The sequence below is a fragment of the Lampris incognitus genome, chromosome 6 (genome assembly GCF_029633865.1).
Source record: "Lampris incognitus isolate fLamInc1 chromosome 6, fLamInc1.hap2, whole genome shotgun sequence".
In the NCBI taxonomy this organism is placed as follows: domain Eukaryota; kingdom Metazoa; phylum Chordata; class Actinopteri; order Lampriformes; family Lampridae; genus Lampris; species Lampris incognitus.
This window is the reverse complement of record NC_079216.1, coordinates 56728372-56752079: the sequence shown is the minus strand read 5'-3', so window position 1 is coordinate 56752079 and position 23708 is coordinate 56728372. Positions and strand designations below refer to the sequence as shown.

The 23708-nt window shown below is 45.8% G+C and overlaps 1 protein-coding gene across 1 annotated transcript in view; it reads right to left on the bottom strand.

The window, feature by feature from the left end:
• The window catches only part of necab2 (N-terminal EF-hand calcium binding protein 2), a 250842-nt gene that overhangs the window by 163027 nt on the left and 64107 nt on the right, over positions 1-23708 (bottom strand). Inside the window, exons 3-5 of the mRNA XM_056282242.1 lie at positions 21831-21939; positions 18560-18585; positions 18242-18339 (exon numbers count right to left, since the gene is read on the bottom strand). Coding sequence (XP_056138217.1) covers positions 18242-18339; positions 18560-18585; positions 21831-21939 — 233 coding nt within the window. The remainder of the gene's footprint in view (positions 1-18241; positions 18340-18559; positions 18586-21830; positions 21940-23708) is intronic.

Genomic DNA, 23708 nt, shown 5'->3' with positions numbered 1-23708 from the left:
GAAATGTAATGATGGTGAGATTAAAAAAAATCAATAGGAGCAAATAACAGATTACTTTCTTTTTTCTTTTTTGGATTTCCCCTCCTTTTTCTCCGTAATTGTATCCGGCCATTTATCCCAGTCTTCTGAGCTGTCCGATCTCTGCTCCACCCCTTCTGCCGATCTGGGAAGGGCTGCAGACTACCACGTCTCCTCCATACATGTGGAGTTGCCAGCCGCTTCTTTTCACCTGACAGTGAGGAGTTTCGCCAGGGGGATGTAGCGCATGGGAGGATCACGCTATTCCCCCCCAGTTCCCCCTTCCCCCCGAACAGGCACCCCCGACCGACCAGAGGAGCTGCTAGCGCAGCGACCAGGACACATACCCACATCCGGCTCCCCCCCCCAGACACGGCCAGATTGTGTCTGTAGGGATGCCTGACCAAGCCCGAGGTAACACGGGGATTCGAACAATAACAGATTACCTTTATATACTCTATACACATAATGATTTGTGTGATTATTACCATATTCCCCGTATTCCAAGTCGCACTGGAGTACAACTTGCACGCGGCAAAAAATGCGTTGTTGCCAGGGAAAAAAGAACATATAAGTCGCATTTATATGGTGGTACAGTATTTTCCATTGAGTCACAAGATTAAACAGTGCCACTTAGTGGCCTTAATTGACCTGCAGCATATTTGTCCAACAAAATTACATTGTAGACCCAGAACTTGCTGGAGGGACTACATGTCCAGTCTGGTCTGGGAACACCTTGGGATCCCCCAGGAGGAGCTGGAGGGCGGTGCTGGGGAGAGGGACGTCTGGAGTGCCCTACTTAGCTTGCTGCCACCGCAACCCGACCCCGGAGAAGCGGCTGATGATGAATGAATGAATGAAAAATTACACTTATAAGTTGCTTCGGAATATATAAGTCGCAGAACCAGCCAGACCCGTAAAAGAGAACGAGTTGTAGTGCGGGAAATATGGTTTTATTTCTTGTTTTTTGGATGTGCGGGCTCTGACATTTTTACAAAAGTCAATCACACAGATACACACACTTAAACCAAAAGGCACGTCACAGATAGCAATGGAAGAAAAAAGACACACACACACACACACACACACACACACACACGCCCACAGAGTGTTTATACTGGCATGTGAAAGCTGGCAGGCTGACAGTTTGCACAGCTTGTAACACATGCAATCTAATGAACACAAAACGAAACGCAAACAAACAGGCATGTGTGTGAGCGCGCACACACAGACACTAGATATAATACAACCCTCTGCTACATCCTTTCAACAAACATACACAGCATTCATTCTGCACCCCATGAACCCTAACTACTACTCCTACTTCGACTTCTACTAATACTACTGCTGCTAGTACTACTGCTGGCTGCTCCCCATTAGGGGTCGCCACAGTGGATCATCCATTTCCATGTCTTCCTGGCCTCTGCATCTTGCACTGTCATGCCAGCCACCCGCATGTCCTCCCTCACCACATCCATGAAAAAGTAGCCCATGTACCCTAAGAGATAACGAATAAATAATAAATGCCAGGCACACCCCTGCAACTACATGTCATACGTGACCCCCGCAGTACGCCAGATAAGATGCTTCACACACTGATTTTGCTTATCCAAAACTTCATTCATTATCATCAACTTCATCATCATCATCTTCACTTGCTTTCTTCCCCTTTGGCCTCGGCCTCTCCTCTCCCCCGTTCTCTACGCTCCATTCATCACTCTTCCCTCCGCTCAGCCCTCTACCCCCGACGGCACTCTTTGTCCCTCACTTTAGCAGCTGTGTACACATCCGCCTGCTTCGCGTTCCGCTTTAGAATAATCGGCGAGAAGAAAAGAGAGGAGGTGAGAAGAGGGGATGAGAGGGTGGGATGGAAGGTGGTGGATGGAGCTCCTCTCCATAGGGGTGGGGTGGGCGGGTGCCGGAAAGACAACTGAGTGAGGATGAAAGAGGAGAAGATGAAAGGAAAGAGGGGAGAGAGGATGAGGAGATTGAAAGGAGGAGTGAGGAGGAGAGGACTTAATTGTGTAGCTGAGAAACTTGTGAAGGGTCAATCCCTGGCGTGAAACAATTTCCTAAAAGGATTAAAAAAAGAAAAAAGAAAAACAGGCTTAGTAAGACTTTGGACAGTGTGTCTTTTTCTTTCCTTTGTGTGTGTGTGTGTGTGTGTGTGTGTGTGTGTGTGTGTGTGTGTGTGTTTGCCAGCGTGTGTGACTGTCTACTCGTGCCAAACATGGCCCAGTATACACCGCGGTTGCCACTGAACGTATGTGTGCGGCTTGCTTTTGGCTCTGTAAAGTAAAAGACGACTAAGACGATAATGAGCGTGCCTCATTAAAGTCTGTTTATGCGCGACAGAAAGAGACGCGCTTAACGAATACCGCTTTTCTTCTTTTTCTTTGTGCGTGCCGACGCCCCTCTCACCCGCCCCGCCGCCAACCGAGAGCTTCTGTCGCTCGGCCCCACCTGCCTCGGAAGCCAATTAAATTTGTTTTCTGTCAAATGCGACTGACGCGGGTCTAACCACGAGCAACGCGAGTATTTGTAGGAACAATTCTATACATCTGTCCAACCCCGGAGTACCGGCTTGAATACAAATGTGTTATTTAGATCTGTCTGGCTTGTCAAATACATAACTGTCATCTGCAAATGTAAGAAAGACACGTGCTCGCCAGCTATGTATTATGTGCAGCCATTTCAGAAACAGGTTTCTGAAGAACCTCCAAACTTGCAGCTCCTTTCTTTAAAATTCAAGTGACTTGTGAAACTAAAGTACCTACACAATTGTTCAAGTTCAACTTCAAATCATGGTTTGCAGCCAGGGTTCAATATAAGCACATGAGATGAATGTATACACGTAATACAAATGACCAAACAAATCATGACATCTAAGACTAAGAAAGGGATTAAAAATGATAGATAAATGGATGATAAAGGACAAATGAATGCTTAGGGAGCTACTGGAAATACATTAATCTGCTACAGTAGGTTTTTGGTGGATTTTTCCCTCTTTTTCTCCACAGTTGTACCTGTCCAATTACCCCACTCTTCCGAGTTTTCCCGGTCGCTGCTCCACCCCCTCTGCCAATCCAGGGAGGACTACAGACTACCACGTCTCCTACGATACATGTGGAGTCGCCAGCCGCTTCTTTTCACCTGACAGTGAGGAGTTTCGCCAGAGGGATGTAGCATGTGGGAGGATCATGCAATTTCCCCCTGTTCCCCCTCCCCCCAAACAGGCACCTCAACTGACCAGAAGAGGCGCTAGCACAGCTACCAGGACACATACCCACATCCGGCTTCCCATCCGCAGACACGGCCAATTGTGTCTGTACGGACACCCAACCAAGCTGGAGGAAACACAGGGATTCGAACCGGCGATCCCCGTGTTTGTAGGCAACAGAATAGGACGCTACGCTACCCGGACGCCTAGCTGCTACAGTATGTTGTTGGCTCCAAGTCTTGATGCGCTGTCACGTGACCCTCTTTAATAAAGCAATAAAGGTCAAGAGATCCTGTATATGTCTTACGTATGCTGAACACTGCACTGGTTGTGATTGGTTTAAAACACAAAACTTGCCAAACTGAATATTGCTCACAGTGAACTCACTGAATGATCACAGTTGTCTTGACAACTGACAACTAACAAAGCCAGCATCCATGCAGACAGACACCAACCCCACGTCTCCATAGCAACTGTCCTGAGAGTATTCTGTCTCCATGGCAACTCTTACTGTAGTAACCTGTGCAGTATCCTCCAAAATGATGAGAGGGTGACAAGAGGTGCAAGGGGTCTACGGAAAAAATTTTAAAACCACAACAAATGTAAAATTTTGGTAAAAAAAAAAAAGGTAAAAAAAAGAAATCAAAATCTGTCAAGCCCTAGCTTCAAATTCTCATACAAAAATTAAATTTGAAGAAAACATCACAAGGATGACCATTTTGGGCTTAGACGGCTTACATTACATCTAAATCCTGTAGTGGTAATATGTTATAAAACTACTCAAAATTGCCATGAAATATGCAGTAGAGATAGGCATGGGGGCAATGTGTCATCTAACACAATCCACTTTTATGATGCAGAGTAAATTAAAATAGTATAGCAAACTCTCATTGCAAACTGTATATTGTCAAAGTAGCATCACTTGGGTTAACTGCATGTTTAATGTGTGTAGATAATATTAGTGAAATATTAAATGCCTTCCTATTGTGCATTACAGGGAGATCTACAGTTAATGCCTGGATTAACTTGATGAGAGGTTAAAGGTCGCCTGTTTATTAATTGCCAGTAATTACTTTATAATCAACTCATTTGCAGAATCTCATTGGTGTCATTAGACAGAGACAATGACTGTTTCTCCTAATTGATATGTTGACTCTGACAACCATGTATACACTGCATGAAGTCAATGGAAATATCACATTTGCATAAATTACTCCTGGGCGGGTCATCCATTGGGGAGCACGGGGAAGATAGATGGTGAGTGCTGAGGGCACAGATAGAGTTGCTGTTTTATTTGGCAAATATCAAGATTGTATTCTACATGCCAAAGATGGTGATGGACAGGTTGAGGACGAGATCAGGCAGGAGTCTTCATGGACTATGATGTTTGCAGATGACATTGTGATCTGTAGAGAGAGTAAGGTGCAGGTTGAGGGGAGCCTGGAGAGGTGGAGGTATGCACTGGAGAGAAGAGTAATGAAAATCAGTAGGAGCAAGACAAAATACCTACGCGTGAATGAGATGGAGGACAATGGAAAGGTGAGGATGCAAGGAGTAGAGGTGACGAAGGCATATGAGTTTAAATACTTGGGGTCGACGGTCCAAAGTAACGGGGTTTGCGGAAGAGAGGTGAAGAAGAGCGTGCAGGCAGGGTGGAGAAGGTGGAGAAGAGTGTCAGGAGAAGGGTACCAGCAAGAGTTAAAGGGAAGATTTACAAGATGGTTGTGAGACCAGCTATGTTGTATGGTTTGGAGACAGTGGCACTGATGAAAAGACAGGAGGTGGAACTGGAGGTGGTAGAGATGAAGATGCTAAGATTTTCATTGGGAGTGATGAAGGAGGACAGGATTAGGAACAAGTATATTCGAGGGACAGCTCAGGTTGGACGGTCTGGAGACAAAGCAAGAGAGGCAAGACTGAGATGGTTTGGACATGTGTGGAGGAGAGATGCTGGGTATATTATACATCCCGTATTGACTACTGTTATTCTATCTTCTTTGGTCTTCCCCTCAAGTGTCTTCATAAACTTCAGTTGGTTCAGAATTCAGCTGCCTGTATCATTACCAGAACTCCTTCCATAGATCATATCGCTCCTGTTCTTCAGCAACTCCATTGGCTTCCTGTTAAATACCGTATTGACTTCAAGATCTTGCTCCTCACCTTTAAGGCCCTTAATAACCTAGCTCCTTCATAGCTTTCTGAACTCCTTCATATCCACATGCCCTCCTGCACTCTCAGATCCTCTTCTGCTCTCCAACTCACTACACCATCGGCCCGCTTGACTACCATGGGGTCTAGAGCCTTCAGTCATTCTGCCCCCTAGCTGTGGAACTCTCTCCCACAAGACATTCACTACATTGACTCTCTTTCAGCCTTCGAATCCCATCTCAAAACGTACCTTTTCAAACTGGCATATTCAGTCTGATCCACGCTTCATTGAGTTTTGTGCAGATGTCGATTTTATACTTATCTGTTGTATTAACTTTTTATTGTCTACCCTGCTTTGTTTTGATTTTACGCTGTCTAATACAGTGCTGCTTGTTTTTTTGTTTGTTTTTTTTTAAACTGTGTTCTGTAAGGTGTCCTTGAGTGTTTTGAAAGGCACCCACAAATAAAATGCATTATTATTATTATTATTATTATTGGGAGAAGGACGCTGAATACGGAGCTGCCAGGGAAGAGGATAAGAAGAAGGCCAAAGAGGAGGTTTATGGAAGTGGTAAGGGAAGATGCAAAGGACAGGAAGAGATGGAAACGGATGATCTGCTGTGGTGACCCCTAACAGGAGCAGCCAATAGTAGTAGTAGTAGATTCTACATGCCAAGAAAGAATTCACTTCATGTTAAAAAAATAGAGATTCAACAACCATTTGGTCTGGAAAAGTGGAATAACCCTAAGGAATAACCTTACTAATCCTCCAATGGGTAAAAAAATGCCACTTTATGTTTAGAACGTGTGGTATGTAGTGTGTAGTAGGACTACATGTAGGGGCACAAATGTCTCAAGACCCTTGAATGATTTCTTTCTTCCTATCCAAAACATTCTTATCTTCTGGACTTATCTAACAAAAACACACAAAAAAACTGTCATGGTTTCATTATTACCTATTGGATCGCATCGTTTCATCCAGCCTATTTTACACTACACATTCCATCTCGAGCTCTCCGCTCTCAAAATACAGGGCTCCTGTGTGTACCCAAAGTTAAAAAGAAGTCGGCTGGTAGCAGGGCCTTTTCCTATCGAGCCCCGTTCGTGTGGAATAACCTGCCTGCTGCTGTCAAACAATCAGAGTCTGTTGAGTCCTTTAAACCCAAACTTAAAACTCATCTTTTTGCCTTAGTCTACAATTAGTTGCCTTTGAGTGCTTCACAACCTATTCTGCATGGCGGGTTGGTTTCTGTCTCAATGAATTTACCAAGCACTGTTCTGCCGACGAGATTATAGTTTATAGATGATTGCAAACTGTTCTCTTCTCTCACGTCTTTTCTCTCTCTCTGAATGATGTCTTCTCTTTTCTCTTTCTGTGTGAATGGTGTGATGTGAGTCTCCCATGTGTGTACATGCAGTCTGTCCTCCTCCCTGGTCTCCACGGTGATGGTGGTTGCCACCTGGACACTGCTTGGCATCCCCCTAATCACATTTTCTTTTTATATATCTTATAAATCCATAAAATTTTGTTATCCTCTTTTAATGTTATATCCTTCCCTCACTAAGAAATGTGACTAATTTTTATTTTTATTTTACATGGTGATGCTGGTCGTGTGGCTTGGGTCATGGGCTGTTCCGGTGGCATCTGGACACTGCTCGGCATCCTGCTCATTGTATTCTTCATATATTTTATACTTACATTATAATTATGTTATCCTCTTTCAATGTTGTATTGTGTAAATTGTGTAAATACAACATCCACTGCACATTGTCCATCTTGGGGGGGGGGGGGCGAGAGAGAGAGAGAGATCCCTCCTCTGTTGCTGTCCTTGAGATTTCTTCTGATTTTTTCCCTGTTAAAGGTTTTTTTAGGGAGTTGTTCCTTATCTGATGCCAGGGTCTAAGGACAGGATGTTGTATTGCTGTAAAGCCCCTTGGGGCAAATTTGTAAATTGTGATATTAGGCTATACACATAAAAATTGACCTGACTTGACTAAAGTGGCTTGGCAGGACCATGGCAACATAACTTTACCAATAAATTTCTCCAGAATAATCTACTGACATTTTAATGACTCGTTTGGGTCCCAACCAAGTGTTTGGAAAACCCTTCCCTACAGTATTTAACTGCTGAGTAGTATAGAATCTGCCTTTTAAATTACACTCATCCTTTATCCTTGGCGATATTCATTGAAGCAGATGGAGAGATAATCAATCTTACAGACTACTAAAGGCCAGCGCTACGGCCAGCTAGCTCACTGCTGAAGCTAATACCACAGTTGCTCCAATGTCTTCTCTCCTTTACCGACCAGCTCCATCACTTGTTGAATCCTCTCATTTAGGATGGGACATCCAACAACATACCTGTGTGAAGTGTCATCTTCTTCTTCTTTCGGTTTATTCTCCATTTCCCAGGGGTCGTCACAGTGGATTTTACAGTTTCTATTGGTACCCTGTGAGGGCACGGCCCCAATGGCGGCGGCTGTTGTTAACCCAGGCCTTGACCAATTCGGCATGGAGCCTCGACCGATCCGGTATGGTCTTGTCAATCCGCACACTGATTTGGCAAAATTTTACGTCAGATGCCCTTCCCGACACTCACAACCACTAACCCTATGGACGGGGGCACACGTAAAGCGCTGGGTCCCAGTATTCATGGACTTGTGCCAATGCCTGTCACTAAATACCTGTGCCAAGTGTAAGCTCTCAAAATTGTTTCTAAAAGTATCTTTGAAGAGAAATACTGGAAGGTCTCCTGATAGGTTTGTATGAGAGGAACCTGCACACCTTGTAAACTCAGGCAAGAAACACCTCGAAGCAAAAAGAGAGATGGCAAAGCTGATGTCACGAGTAAAAATCTTGTTTCTTTCACTTCATATTTTCATATATAAAAGTTGTAAAAACAAAGCTTGCTGATGATGCACAAAATAAAAAGTGAATTGACAGGTAAAAGAAAAAAGGAGCAAATGCATCAGTCCTTTAACTATCTAGCATCAAACATTTGCTTTCTTTTTTTCTGTCGCCTCATGTTTTTTCTTTTTTGCACTATTACACTTCACTTTGGTTTTTGCACCTTTGGCGTAGGAAAACATGAAGTAAAAGAAACGACAAGAGAAACCTGTGTCATCAGCTTCGCAACCTCTTTCTTTTTGCTTCGAGGTGTTTCTTGCCTGAGTTTACAAAGGTGTGCAGGTTCCCCTCATACAAACCTATCAGGAGACCTTCTAGTATTTCCCTTCAAGGACATTTTTAGAAACAATTTTGAGCTTACGCTTTGCGCAGGTATAGAGACCTTCAACAACACAATGACAAACTCGGGGTAGCATCTTACCTCTGCACTCTCTGTAGTTTTCACTGAGGAAAATAAAGCAGTTAGTGACAGCCCCCATGACCTGAAGACGGGGCTGGGAATGAATTATCCCTTGCAACTCTAAATCCATTTATTTTCTTTGTCCAAAGAAAGACGCATTAGAAAACAAGAACGAGAGTCTGCCAGATGATAATAAGGATGGAGGATGAAACAATCTCGGCTTGGATGTTGAATGCAACTTGTTTGTGAAACTTGTTCATGTGTCTGACATTCTTGTGTAAGAAGTGGGGTTGTTGTGAAGCGTCTGGTGTGTTGGTGTAGTGTTCTGTGCCTGTCACGTCTCACTCTCAACCTTCACCGCTGGCTAGCAGAAATGTGAACAGGAGAGCCGAGCACGTAAGTCTCTCCCTGCCAGTCCACAGCCTCTCCAACAGCAAGCCCTATGTAGCACCTCCTCATGGTGACACACGGTAACAGGGTACACCTTGGAGGCCTGGACCCTGGCTGAGCTACAAGAGACTTGGAGGAGGTCTGGCCCCTAGACATGCGGTATGCAGGCCCATCGGTGTGTGGATATTCCCTTATGCCCATGAACCCCCCCCAGATATGGGTTAAATAGTGCCACTGCCTGGTGGATACCTTTGGAGAGGAATAGGCTACGGGAGTAAACCCCTACAGAAAATCAACGCCCACAGTGCCGTTGTTTTTTGCTTTTCTTGCCCTTTCGTATGTGTCTAAGTGGGAGAGTACTGCTGGCGTCGTGTGTGTCTGCTGCTTCTCCCTCTCGTAGCGCCCCCTTCCCATCCACCCTGTATGTCTGTGTTGTGTTTATCTGTTGTCTTGTTTCACCCTGTTTATTGTAAAGCGACTTTTGAGTGTTAGAAAAGCGCTATATAAGATTGATTTATTATTAACGTGAACGCGCATGCCAGCAAACCTTCAATTAGTCTCAAAAAGACCGTGAAAGGAAGACAACTGATTCTGAGTGCAGTGTGCAAAAAGAAAAAGAATGGGACCAGCAGGAATGTGAAGCGTTTACCAGGTGTCTCATTTACATGGCGTGTTGTTGCAAAAAAAGGATGCAAGTAGAATCAAAAACTTAACAAGCGCAAAACTTGTTGAGAGAGAGAGGGAGGGAGAGAGACAGAGGGAGAGGGAAGGAGGGGGAGAGAGACAGAGGGAGAGAGAGAGACAAGCAGAATAGAAAGATGGGAAAAGAAGTAGAAAATGAGCATGAAAAGAGTAGACAGCGATAGCATAAGAAAGAAAGGGGCGCTGGGTGGCGTGGCGGTCAATTCTGTTGCCTACCAACACAGGGACGCTGACTCAAATCCCTGTGTTACCTCCGGCTTGGTCGGGCACCCCTACAGACACAATTGGCTGTGTCTGCGGGTGGGAAGCCGGATGTGGGTACGTATCTTGGTCGCTGCACTAGCGCCTCCTCTGGTCGGTTGGGGCACCTGTTCAGGGGGAAGGGGGAACTGGGGGGGGACTAGTGTGATCCTCCCATGCTGTGGAGCAGGGGTCAGGAACCTTTTTGACTGGGAGAGCCATAAAAGCCAAATATTTCTAAATATATTTCATTGAGAGCCATATAGTATTTTTAACGTATAATAAATTAAATATGTCTTACTTTTAATGCGACTTCTGGTGCTGCATGGTTTTGCTGATGGCCTTGTAGTCTGGTTCATACGTGGTGAGGTTGAGCTTCATGCAGGCGTTGAGGCTTCCATCAGTTAAACGTGAGCGTAGGTTGGTCTTAATGTTCCTCATATGCGAGAATGACTGTTCACATGCATATGTAGAGCCAAACATGGTCAATACGGCAATACTCACACGCTGCATTGTGTGGTATGTCACAGGAAGCTCGTTCCAAGTTTTAAGAATCAGCTGGTCTTCAGGTTGAAGATTTTTCATTTCTGTCCATTTGTGTTCCCTCGCCAGCTCTGCTCGCTGTCGCACAAGACTTTCCAACTCTCCATTAAGTGACTTGAACTTACTCATCCACATGTCTGATGCCTTCAGGTCAGCAGCTTCCAGCTCAAAGTCTCCGATAGAGACCCCGGGGATGCATGTCAGGTCGATTTTGTCCACTGCACACTCATGTGGATGCGTGATGAACTTGAAAAGACCAGTGCGCGCACGAAATTCTCCAAAACGTGCTTTGAATCTCTGCAGGAGATTGGACGTAAAGCCAGCTAGCTGCTGGAGATCCAGATGTTGAGTGGAGTCACTTGCTAAGCATGCATCTCTAAATTGTTGCAGTCTTTCAAAGTGCAGAAGACGACCTGTTTCAATGTCCCTGAGAAAGACTTCCAGCTTACTTTCAAATGCAAACACTGCTTGTTGAAGGGATGAGATTGTATTTCCAATACCTTGCATTTTGACATTGAGCTGGTTCAGATGGCCAGTTATGTCCACGAGATAGTGAAACTGCAGGAGCCAGTCAGTGTTGTCTAGCTCAGGATGCTTGACGCCTTTCATTTCAAGAAAAGTCCGGATTTCACTCAGGCAAGCTGCAAAACGGCTGAGCACCTTCCCCCTTGACAACCAACGCACGTTGCTGTGTAAAAGCAGACTGGGATAATGATTCCCAACTTCTTTTAACAGAGCTTTAAACTGGCGATCATTTAAAGCTCGGGCAACAATAAAGTTGACCACTCGAATGACCAGCGACATCACCTCACCAAGCTCCTGGCCGCACGTCTGAGCGCAAAGTGCCTCCTGGTGCAGGATGCCATGAAAACTTAGGATGGCTCTCTTTTCATGTTCACGGAGAAGCGCTACAAATCCTTTGTTCTTCCCCAACATACAGGGTGCACCGTCAGTACAGACAGAAATAAGTTTATCCATCGGTAGTTTTTTTTCTTTAGCAAACTCCATGAAAGACGTGAATAAATCCTCTCCTCTTGTTGTCCCTGTCATTGGCAAAACAGCCAAGCTTTCCTCACGCAGTGTGTCACCTGCAGCATACCTGGCAATGATACTGCACTGAGATAGATGGCTAACGTCTGTTGACTCATCTAACGCGAGAGAAAAGTATGTCCCGGCGTTTATTTCCTTAATTTGTGTTTCCTCGACTTGATTTGCCATCATGATGCTACGATCGTGCACAGTTCTTGCTGACAGGGGCATGTCTTTTATTCGTTTTATTATCTTGTCTTTATTTGGGAAGTCATCAAACAGTTCACTGGCCACATCAAGCATGAATGTTTTGGCATACTCGCCATCAGTGAATGACTTTCCATTCCTTACTATTGCCAAAGCCCCCGCAAAGCTAGCGGAATTCCCGTCCCCTTGCTTGGTCCACACACGTAGTTGCTGCTGACTCGTCTGCACTCTCCGCTGTAGCTCCTCGCGTGCCCTTTTCCTGCCGTCTCCCGCTGCAGATTTCCATGCAAATGAAGCATGGTGCGTATCGAAGTGCCGCTTTATATTTGACCGTTTCATCGATGCAATTTTATCATTGCATATTAGACATACCGCAGATCCTGCTCTCTCCACAAATGCAAATTCCTCTGTCCACGCAGCCTGGAATGCACGGTAATCATCGTCTTTTTTTCTTTTCGCTATCTTTTCCGTTACAAGGGTTGAAGCGGATAAACCAGTTGGCTATCTGATAAAATTAATTTCTTCACCTTTACAATGACCCGGACATGCTCGCGAGCCATTGGTTCCCGACCCGACCCACGGGTGACCCGTGAAATTTATCTTCAAAACTAATTTCTGTTTACTTTAAAATGACACAGTATTATTAAGAAATATCACAAGTATTTTAAAATCAGTTCCAAACTGATTTTTTTTTATTTTAATTTTTTTCAACTCAAAATTGTCTGGGAGCCATATGCCGTCACCAGAAGAGCCATATATGGCTCGCGAGCCATAGGTTCCCGACCGCTGCTGTGGAGTAAGTTTCACTTGAATATTGGGGGGGGGGACCCATTTAGCGGGGGGTTAGGGGGTCCTCTCCCTGAAAATTTTGAGCATCACACATTTAATTTCCTGCATTCTGGTGAATTTGTATGCACCAATTTGCTCTTTTTCTACATCAATTTATTGTGGAAATGTAGATGCATTTGAATTAATAGTATACACTTGGCACAAATTGGTTTGTAGATGTACCTATTATGTTATCTCATGTGCCCGAAATTATCAGTTCAAGTTCATTTAAGCTAACATAAACGTCTAGGGGCTACTGTTAGCAAGCGCTAGCTAGCTAGCTAGTTCGTGAGGGGGTCTGAACTGATAACCCCAAACACAAGTCATAAACTAGATAAAGCTATAATTCATCCGGAAATACGTAAGAAAATCTAACTCAGAAACCCCAAAGGTAAGAAAGGGTGGTGTACTGGGCTAGTCAAGCAAGCTAGCTAGCTACGTTACTTACACTTGCTTACACAATCATTCATGCTCCGGTCTCCTGGTTGTCAGGAGCAACTGCAAGACAGCAATGAGGTCGGCAATCCCAGTGGCAAGGTTAAAATGGTATGGTCCAAGCATCAGGCTGTATGAAATTGTTGGAAAACAAGTATGAATGACATTTTAAGTAGTTTGACTGTCTGTGTTGTTATTTTACCTTTTTTGGCGAGGGAGTTAACATTATCATTAATGATATATTTTTTGGGGGGGGGACAAATTCACATCTTCTAAATATTGAGGGGGACATGTTCCCCCTGACCCCCCCATAAGTTACGCCCATGCTCCCATGTGCTATGTCCGCCTGGTGAAACTCCTCACTGTCAGGTGAAAAGAAGCGGCTGGTGACTCCACATGTATCAGAGGAGGCATGTGGTAGTCTGCAGCCCTCCCCGGATCGCCAGAGGGGGTGAAGCAGAGATCAGGATGGCTCGGAAGAGTAGGATAATTGGCTGGGTACAATTGGGAGAAAAAGGGGAAAACATTTTCCAAAAAAAAAAAAGGAAAAGAAAAAGGATAATGAGTTTCCAAAAGACTATAATGGATTGGCAGGATTATAGAGGAAAATGTTAAAATGGGTGTTTGCTAAATGACTGAATGTATTTTAGACCCAGTCCTGTGTGGGTTTTTTTTCTTTCTTTTAACCCCTCTCCTTTCTCTCTCTCTTTCTCTCTTCTCTCTCTCTTTCTCTCTCTCCCACTCTGGACCTCTGCGAAAAAAAATCTGACCTCCATCTATTCTCTGTCTCTTGCACACACACTCTCTCTCTCTCTCTCTCTCTCTCTCTCCCCATCAATATTTAACAAGTCAACAGTGGCTGTGTGGGGTATGGCTATTTGACTCCAGCTCCTTCACAAGTTTAATTTCTACACAAGATCGTTAGAGGTCCTGCACACGCACTAAATGTGCTGCCATTACGCCGTCCATAATGACAGCACCGCTCCGGAGACGGGGCTGAGGATGTGCATCCATGTCTATGTTAGACACAGACACACAGAGAGGGAATTAGGATCCATGTAAGGGAGGGAGGGAGAGGGAGGAAGAGAGGGAGGGGGGGGTGAGAGATAAACGAACACAGTGGAAGAAAGGAAGAGAGACTGAGATAGAAACTCTGGATCTGGACTAATTGATTAAACGAGTTTGTGTGTGTGAGAGTGTGTGTGTGTGTGTGTGTATGTGTGTGTGAGTATGTGCGTGTGTGTGTGTGTGTGTGTGTGCAAACTGCTGGACGCCCTGAGGCTGAAAGAGAGATCTGAAACTTGGCGATAGAGACAGAGCTGGTGGATAGAGATACGGAGAAACACGGACATATCAGCGTGCTACTCACAGATGTGAACACAAGCGCGCATGCACGCACACACACACACACACACACACACACAGTCTTCTCATAAATAAACACACATATATATATAATACATACATACACACGCCTTCTCATAAATAAACATATATACACACACAAACACACAAAACAAAAGCTCATACACATCAGTGAACTGAGCAGCAGAGCTCAAACAGAATATGAGAGCGAGGCAGAGGAACAGCTTCTATATAAAGCATTTGTCAAAAACTGAAATGCAAACATACAAGTGTGACTAGCTGTATCCTGTGTGCGCAAACACAGACGCACACACTCTCCCTTTTACACACACACACACACACACACACACACACACACACACACACTTGGCAGTAAGACATCAGTGCCGGTAGCTGTGACACAAGGCTATACAATGTAGTTACATAACATACAGTACACAAGCATAACATGCATGTGAACATCCCCGGCGGGGACGCAGATTCATGTCTGCATCTAATGCTGTGCTGTGCATGAGACACACACCATGTGCGCACAACCACTTTGCAACATGCACATCACCAAATAATTTAATAAAACACACACCACAACAACACGTTTTATGTTCTAAGATATTCTAACCATCTCGCCGCACTTCCACCTAAGGGGGCGTAAGAAAATATTGATACACTAGAGTATCGCGATATCATCTTTAGTGATACTATCGATTCTCAAAACCACTATATCGATCTTTAATTGTTTACATGTAAAGGTTCGTGACAAACATTTTGTGTTGTGTGTAACCTCACGACCGCTAGATAACAGTGTTGTAATCTATCTTCAGCCATTTGACTCTTCCACTCCAACCCAACAATGCAAACTGAGACAGGAAGTAGCATAAGCACAGAGAACACAGGCCTATGAAATCACAATATATCGCCTTTCTTACAGTATCGCAATATATCGCCATAAATTGAACCGTAACCCCTGTATCGTGATACGTATCGTATCGCCACATTCTCGCCAACATACAGCCCTGCTTCCACCCAGTGGTTGATGGTCAGACCCACAAAAATATACATTTCTCTCCCTTCATGTTTCAGAAAAGCAACCAGGTTTTGATGGGGAGCTCATTCAGACGGCACAGACTGAACTGAAAACCTCTGTTAACGCCCGCCATTCAGACTATTACAAGGTCTGCCCACGCTTTTCCGATGGTCTTTACAAAGATGTGATTCTAACAGTAATTTTCTTTCTAAACAGATACATTCTGGAATAAAACACCGCACCTATGATGGCAAAGTCAACAAATACAGCAAAAATGGGTGGGTGGGGGGGGATATTTAGCCATTTTTGTTGAAATTGAACTCAGCCCACCAGGTCATTTGTGGCCTTCAATGGAATGGCCTTCTAGCATTGAATAATATATTGCAGGTGGGGTGGAGAGAAATTTAAAAACTTAGTATTTATGTTTGCAAGTGGAGGAATGAATTCATATTTGAAATGCTGGAGCTACTGATTTTGATTACAGCTGCAGACCTGCCAACCCTGAAGAATAAAAATGAGTAGTCCTTTTTGCGTGTGCGCGTATACAAACATTTTTTTTTGTTTGCGTACGTGCCAAAAGTACACGCTGAAAAAAAAGACATCACACAGTACATTGTGAAAAAACACTTATCTATTGAACACTGAAATCAAAAAACAAAACCGCCAGTCATTGGGATTCATGACTGTTTACCATGTTAGTGGGCTTGCATCGGGTAAAAAAAAAAAAAAAATCAGTTTAAAGCCCAAAATAAACTGAAAAGTTTTATGGAGGCCTAAAATCACTCAAGCATTAAAAAAATAAAAAATGTTTTTAGTTTTTCCCCTTATCCCATCCGATTAACCTAATGGCATATGGCCGGAACTCTTGTTGAATAACTTCCTTGGCTCACGTTTCCACAGGAAGGAGATAGTCGTAACACCAGCTTCCTTCAAACTCGTGTCGCTGCTCTCGCTATTTTACACGCTGAAGCCTTGCATGGATTGCATTTCCTTCAGGCCGCAAAGGAGACGTAGGGAGAATGCTTTCGGTTGCTTGGCTGCAGGCGCCCGGATGGGCCAGAGGGGTCGCTGGAGAACGACGAGTCCCCGAACACTACACCCACTATCCCTCGGGTAAGGGGTCCTAATGAATGCCTTACCCCGTGGACGCTCTGGCCGTGACCGGTTACGGCGAGTCTGGGATACGAACCTCCCAGCCACATGACGAGCGGGTTGCAAGAACGGCTGTTTAGTCCGCTCGGCCATCAGAGCGGCCAAGCATTTATCTTAAAGGCAGCTCTTTTGCGTATTATGGACTATCAACTCGTAGTCGTGTATTTTGGTCTCAAAATGCAGAGTGACTATGCAGAATGCGTAGAGGTTGGTGGATGTGCAAGTGTAGGTCTCAGATCAATGTGACAAACTGACAGCGGCTATTACATTTCCAATGTCCCCTATTTGGTGCCAAAGACTTTTGGTTGCATCTATCATAATTACTACGTAATATATATATAGTATATATAGGGTTATTTATTTACCTGTGCACTTCGACAGCATATCACGATACAATAATCCACCCATCCATCCATTATCCAAGCCGCTTATCCCAATTGGGGTCGCGGGGATGCTGCAGCTTATCCCAGCAGTCATTGGGCGACAGGTGGGGAGACACCCTGGACAGGCCGCCAGTCCATCACAGGACCCCCCCCCCCCCACACACACACACACACACATTCACACCTAGGGACAATTTAGTATGCCCGATTCACCTGACCTACATGTCTTTGGACTGTGAGAGGAAACCGGAGCACCCGGAGGAAACCCACGCAGACACGGAGAGAAAATGCAAATGCCACACAGAGGACGACCTGGGATGACCCCCAATGTTGGACAACCCTGGGTTCAAACCCATGACCTTTTTGCTGTCAGGCGACCGCGCTAACCATTGCGCCATCATGCTGCACAATACAATAATAATATTCAATATTTGCTGAAAGCATGTGGAATGCATCATGTGAGATGCAGAATGCAGAAACTTTTACTGCATCTATTCCTATCAAGTAGACAAACAATGTAAGATGAGGTATTTACTGGTTATCCCTGACTCAGTGACTAACATATTATTGACGGTGTGCTATGTAGGAGCCAGTGGGCCAAGAAAGCTTTCATAAATCTCTCTGGGTAGAGAAAGGTCGGAACTAAGGTAGTCCAGATAAACATGAATCAGATGCTTAGCTAATGTAGATTTAAAAAACAATAAACAATGTACACACACACACACACACACACACACACCATCATCATCAGCGGTCACTCGGGGTTGAGTATGACCATCCTCCCTCTGGGTCCCTCTGGGTCTTCAGGTGGGTGTAGAGGCTGATCCTGGAGCCACATAATGGGAGGACGCCTGCGCATGACATTTCACGTGGAGTGGCTGATGCGCCTGCAGCCACCAAAAGGTCCTTGGCAGGGGGTGGCCAGAGTCAAATGGCATGGAGAACCAAGACGATCGGGGACCACCCTCTGTTGCAGCCTTCATCTGCCTTCACTGCCATTGTGACCTGGAGACATCTTCCACCAGTTCCTCCGTTGAGGTCTTTGTTGGCTCGCGGTTCATCTGGAACCTCCCCCTTGACCTGTCCGCCTTGGGTGACCCCACCAGGAGCCAAGCTCCGGACAGCATAGGTCTTAGGATCATTAGTACATGCAAGCTTCTCCACCACAGCAAGGTGGCGGGCCAGGAGAACACACACACACACACACACACACACACACACACACACACACACACACACACACACGTACCTTCTTGGTGAAGTCCATGGCTTTAAGGATGGAAAGGTTGAGAGTCTCCAGGGAGGCCAGAACTCCCTCATAATCTCCCATGTGCTTTGCGAAGTAGTCTACACAAACACACACAAAGCGACATCATTACAACACTTATTGAACTTTGGGAGGAAGTGCACTAGTTTGTGGTGCCGAGTTGGACAGCAGTTTAATATGACTACGATCTGACTGAATTTTAAACAAAGTGAACAGATTACAGCGAAACAAGGGTGACGATCAAGGCAAGGAGAGACCAGCGACAACATGGTTCATGTGTTGCAAGTGTGAACTACTTACCACAGAGCTCCTTTGTGTCAACGTTACTGTGACACCACAGTACAGCACAGCACAGGAGCAGCAGGGAGGACAGGAGGCAGGAAGGAAGGAAGGTAGGAAGGAGGAAAGGAAAGGAGGCAGAGGATGGAAAAGAGTAGGGTCAGAAATAGAGGAAAGGCTCTTGCATGAACAGTCTCAGTCTCTCTCTCTCTCTTTCTGTCTCACTCACCTTCTCAAATCCACAGGCAGTCCAGCTGAAAGACAGACTGACACATGTGTACACACGCATACACATGAACCAGACTATCCCCTCACACACACACACACACACACACACACACACACACACACACACACACACACACTGCAGCTGGCAGGCAGGGAGCCATCTAACAAGACTCTTGACAGGAAATCAAAATAAACCTGCTGCCATCACTCACTTTCATTTCACTGCATCGGGACTCATTTGGCAGTGAATCTGTCACCGGCACAAAGAAGCACAAACTACACATCTCTGAAGTTCTCAAGTGCTTCCCCAGTTGACGGACTACAGGGGAGACGGATGGGGACGGGGGGGTTTGGGACTGGACGAACAAAGAAAGAAGGAATGACAAGAAGAAGGAAAAAAGCGGGAGCAACAGCAGGGGAGACAGAAAATGTTTAGGAATGGTGATAGAGAGCGGCACCAGCTAGTAGCCACAGATAAAGCCAGGTTGGGATGAAGGACAAACTGAGTGACTGGGCATAGATGGGGGGGAGAGGGAGGGAGGGAGGGAGGGAGGGAGGGAGGGAGGGAGAGAGAGAGAGAGAGAGAGAGAGAGAGAGAGAGAGAGAGAGAGAGAGAGAGAGAGAGAGAGAGAGAGAGAGAGAGAGAGAGAGAGAGAGAGAGAGAGAGAGAGAGAGAGAGAGAGAGAGAGAGAGAGAGACACTGTTGAGGAAAAAGTGAAAAACAAATGTGTCTGGTGTGTATATACAGAGAGAAAGCACATCAGAGTTAAGAGAGAGCAAGACAGACAGAGAGAGAGAGAGAGAGAGAGAGAGAGAGAGAGAGAGAGAGAGAGAGAGAGAGAGAGAGAAAAAGAAAGATAGACAGCAACAAAAGGAGGAAAGACACAAAGCAATAAAGAAACAGCATCAGATGGGTACGAATCTGGGATGAGGACAGGTACGGATTAGGAATGACGAGAGGTCAGGTGAGACAAGGCATGGGCAAAAAAAAAAAAAAAAAAAAGCGGGAATGATGGGGAGGAAAACAGGACAAAAGGGATGAAAAAGAAAAGACCTCAGCGGCGAAGAAGAGGGAGAAGGAAAACCCACAAATAGAGAGGAGAGAACGGTGGATGGGAAGAAATGGAAGCGAGGGAGATGGATAGTGGGACGACTGGAACCAGGAGAGCACTCCATCTCTGCCTCCTTCCATCCCTCCTCCCCATCCATCAACTTCCTGCTCTGACGGGAAACGCTTATGCCATCATTCCGTTCGGCTCTTGCTCTGACCAATCAATAAACTTGTCTGTGGTCACGTGATAGCGCCGACGTCTGGCATCCAACTGTAGACTCCACTTAGCTGTAATGAGCCGACCAACTTTGGGAGCAAATCTTTTCCGGTCTGCGTCCACTGCACAGTTAAATTTATGGACAGGGACAATTTCCAAAAACCCAACACAGCAAAAAAAGAAAAGAAAAAAAAACAGTTGACATCAACTCTCACACACTCCAGTTACTACATTGATTTTAATTTGTACAGATAAATAAAAAACCGCCGGTAATGACCTGGCCTTGTGTGAGGCTTAAATATATTAAAACCTAATTCAATTTTACATCATTCGCCGGGCCATTTTTAACTCGGCTCCGTTTCCTTCCCGTCCAGGTCGGGCAGGCTCCACGAGTAACTGGCGTGCTGTGCGAAGCCAGCGATCGTTCGGATCCCGCTGATTCACAGCCCTGATCCCCATTACAGGGAGTCAGCGCTGATTAAGAAGATCTACTGACGGACCGCCGAGTAAACGAGAAACGCTCAAACTGAAATATGACAAGCGGCATCAGCAGCAATAAAGAGTTCATCACCCCCAAGAACCGGGCTGACCTGCACCATGGCGACGGCCGGACAACGACAGGGGAAGAAGAAGATATGAGAAAAAAAGAGAAACAGGTAATTGACTTTGAACTTTATTTGTACCGCTTCTCTCTCTCTCTACCTTCCTGTTTTTCTTATGTCTTTTCCTTTTATCCTCTGGTTCTGTTGTTTCAGGTCGAACATGTCACTTACTTAAAATGCTTTCGGTACAAAAGGTGCTCCATGAAAAGGGCTTTCAAAGGAGAAGTGACATTTCCTTGCTGCAGGATAAATGACATAGCCCACATTTCAGGGAGCGGTACGACACCACACACACACACCCACACACACTTCTACCTTTGTGAGGACCCATCCCTGGCGCCCTAACCCGAAAATAGACCCGGAAAGAGGTGAGGACCGGCTAAAAAGTCCTCAATTTGCAAAAATGTCTCACTCCAATAGTCATCTGGCGGCCTGTCCAGGGTGTCTTCCCGCCTGCCGCCCAGTGACTGCTGCGATAGACTCCAGCATCCCCGCGACCCTGAGAGCAGGATAAGCGGTTTGGATAATGGATGGATGGGTCCTCAGAAAGAGGTAAGCACAAGAACACATGCACAGGCACGCACATACACACACACACACACACACACACACACACACACACACACACACACACACTTCTACCTTTGTGAGGACCCCTCCTTGGCGTCCTAACCCGAAAACAGACCCTGAAAGAAGTGAGGACCGGCTAAAAAGTCCTCAATTTTCAAAAATGTATCACTCTAATGGTCGAAATGGTCCTCACAAAGACAGAAGTACAAAAACACACACACACACACACACACACACACAGACACACACAAACACACACACACACACAGACGGATGGACACACAAACACAGATGGATGGACACACACACACACACACACACACACACACACACACACACACACACACACACACAGAGCAGGGTGATGAAGCAGTGAGGTAGCAGAGCATGGAGAACAACAGCTGCAGGCTTCTCTGCATTTCCGTGATTAAAGGTTAAATATGACTGAAAACAGAAGCCATGGTGGAGGCAGCAAGCTCACACACACACACACACACACACACACACACGTACACACACACATATGGAGATTTATTTCATGCCTCTACTCTTCCACTAATGAGAATACTGTACACACACACACACACCCAGACACCCACACTTAAAGACGGTGGAGGGGCTGACCTGGTGTTGTCAGAGTCGATGGTGTGAAACAGCTTCTCCAGCTCTTCCTCGTTCAGTGTGCCATCAGAGAAGAACGCCTGGAACTCATCCAGAGACAGCTTGCCGTCATCTGAAAGACACACACACACACACACACACACACACACACACACACACACACACACACACACATATTTGTGAGAACAATCCACTGTTTTCACTAACGTTTAATGCCTGCGTGTGCTCCCTCAGCCCTGACCTGAACCTCCATCTAACTACATCTATCTAACACCACCTCCTGTCAGGGGACATACTGCAAGAAAACAAGAGACTGACCCTCCCACCCCTACGTTAAAGATCGCTCCTCCTCACCGCCCGCGCTGTTAAAACGGCAACTTTTACTGTCACCTTCACGTCTGTCTGCCATAACTTGTTTTCTGCTTCAACAGCGCACAACACGCTACAGTAATTGTCGATGGCATATCTTTGTGTCTCTGTTGTCAGGCGGCAGCACAGCTACGGAGTAGCTGGATCGAAGGTCACGAAACACTAACTGGCTAACAGAGATTCAGAGCTGTTAGTGTTTTATGGCCCTCAATCAAATCACGGCGTTACAGTTGTGCAGTCATCTGACAACGGAAACATAAAGATATGCCAATGAAAACAACTGTATTGTGTTATATGCTACACTTCATCCATCCATCCATCCATCCATCCATCCATCCATCATCCGAACCACTTATCCTGCTCTCAGGGTTGCGGGGATGCTGGAGCCTATCCCAGCAGTCACTGGGCGGCAGGCGGGGAGACACCCTGGACAGGCCGCCGGACCATCACACAAGGCCCACACACACACACACACACACACACACACACACACATTCATTCACACCTAGGGGCAATTTAGTACGGCCAATTCACCTGACCTACATGTCTTTGGACTGTGGGAGGAAACACGAGCACCCGGAGGAAACCCACACAGACACGGGGAGAACATGCAAACTCCACACACAGGATGACCCGGGACGACCCCCAAGGTTGGACTACCCCAGGGCTCGAAGCCAGGACCTTCTTGCTGTGAGGCGACCGTGCTAACCACTGCGTCCCGTGCCGCCTCAATGAGACCATATGCTAAACTGAAACACAAAATTAGTTATCACAGACAAAATTGAGGGCAACAGAAAGTTTCTCCCCCCCCTTTTCTCCCAAATTGTTGTTGGCCAATCACCCCACTCTTCCGAGCCGTCCCAGTCGCTGCTCCACCCCCTCTGCCGATCCGGGGAGGGCTGCAGGCTACCACATGCCTCCTCTGATACATGTGGAGTCGCCAGCTGCTTCTTTTCACCTGACAGTGAGGAGTTTCGCCAGGGGGACGTAGCGCGTGGGAGGATCACGCTATTCCCCCCAGTTCCCCCTTCCCCCTGAACAGGCGCCTCGACCGACCAGAGGAGGCGCTAGTGCAGCGATCAGGACACATACCGCCATCCAGCTTCCCACCCGCAGACATGGCCAATTGTGTCTGTAGGGACGCCCGGCTAAGCCAAAGGTAACACAGGGATTCGAACCAGCAATCCCAGTGTTGGTAGGCAGCAGAATACACCACGACGCTACCGAGACGCCCCTGCAACAGCAAGTTTTTAATATTGTGGAAAATGGGGAGAGCGTAACCCTATTAACACGAAGTACATCGGCCATGTAGAGAAGGTTTATTGCGTGCTGTATTTCTTTAATGGTCTAAAAAAAAAAAAAAAACAATAATTTTCCCACTGACACCAAACTTATTGTCCAAGTCCACACTGTTAAGTAAAAGTAATGGACTGGATTGGTACTCTGTATTGCCCGACACTTTAAGATCGGTACTCGCAATCCGTATCAGCAGCGAAAAAGGGATGTCGGTGC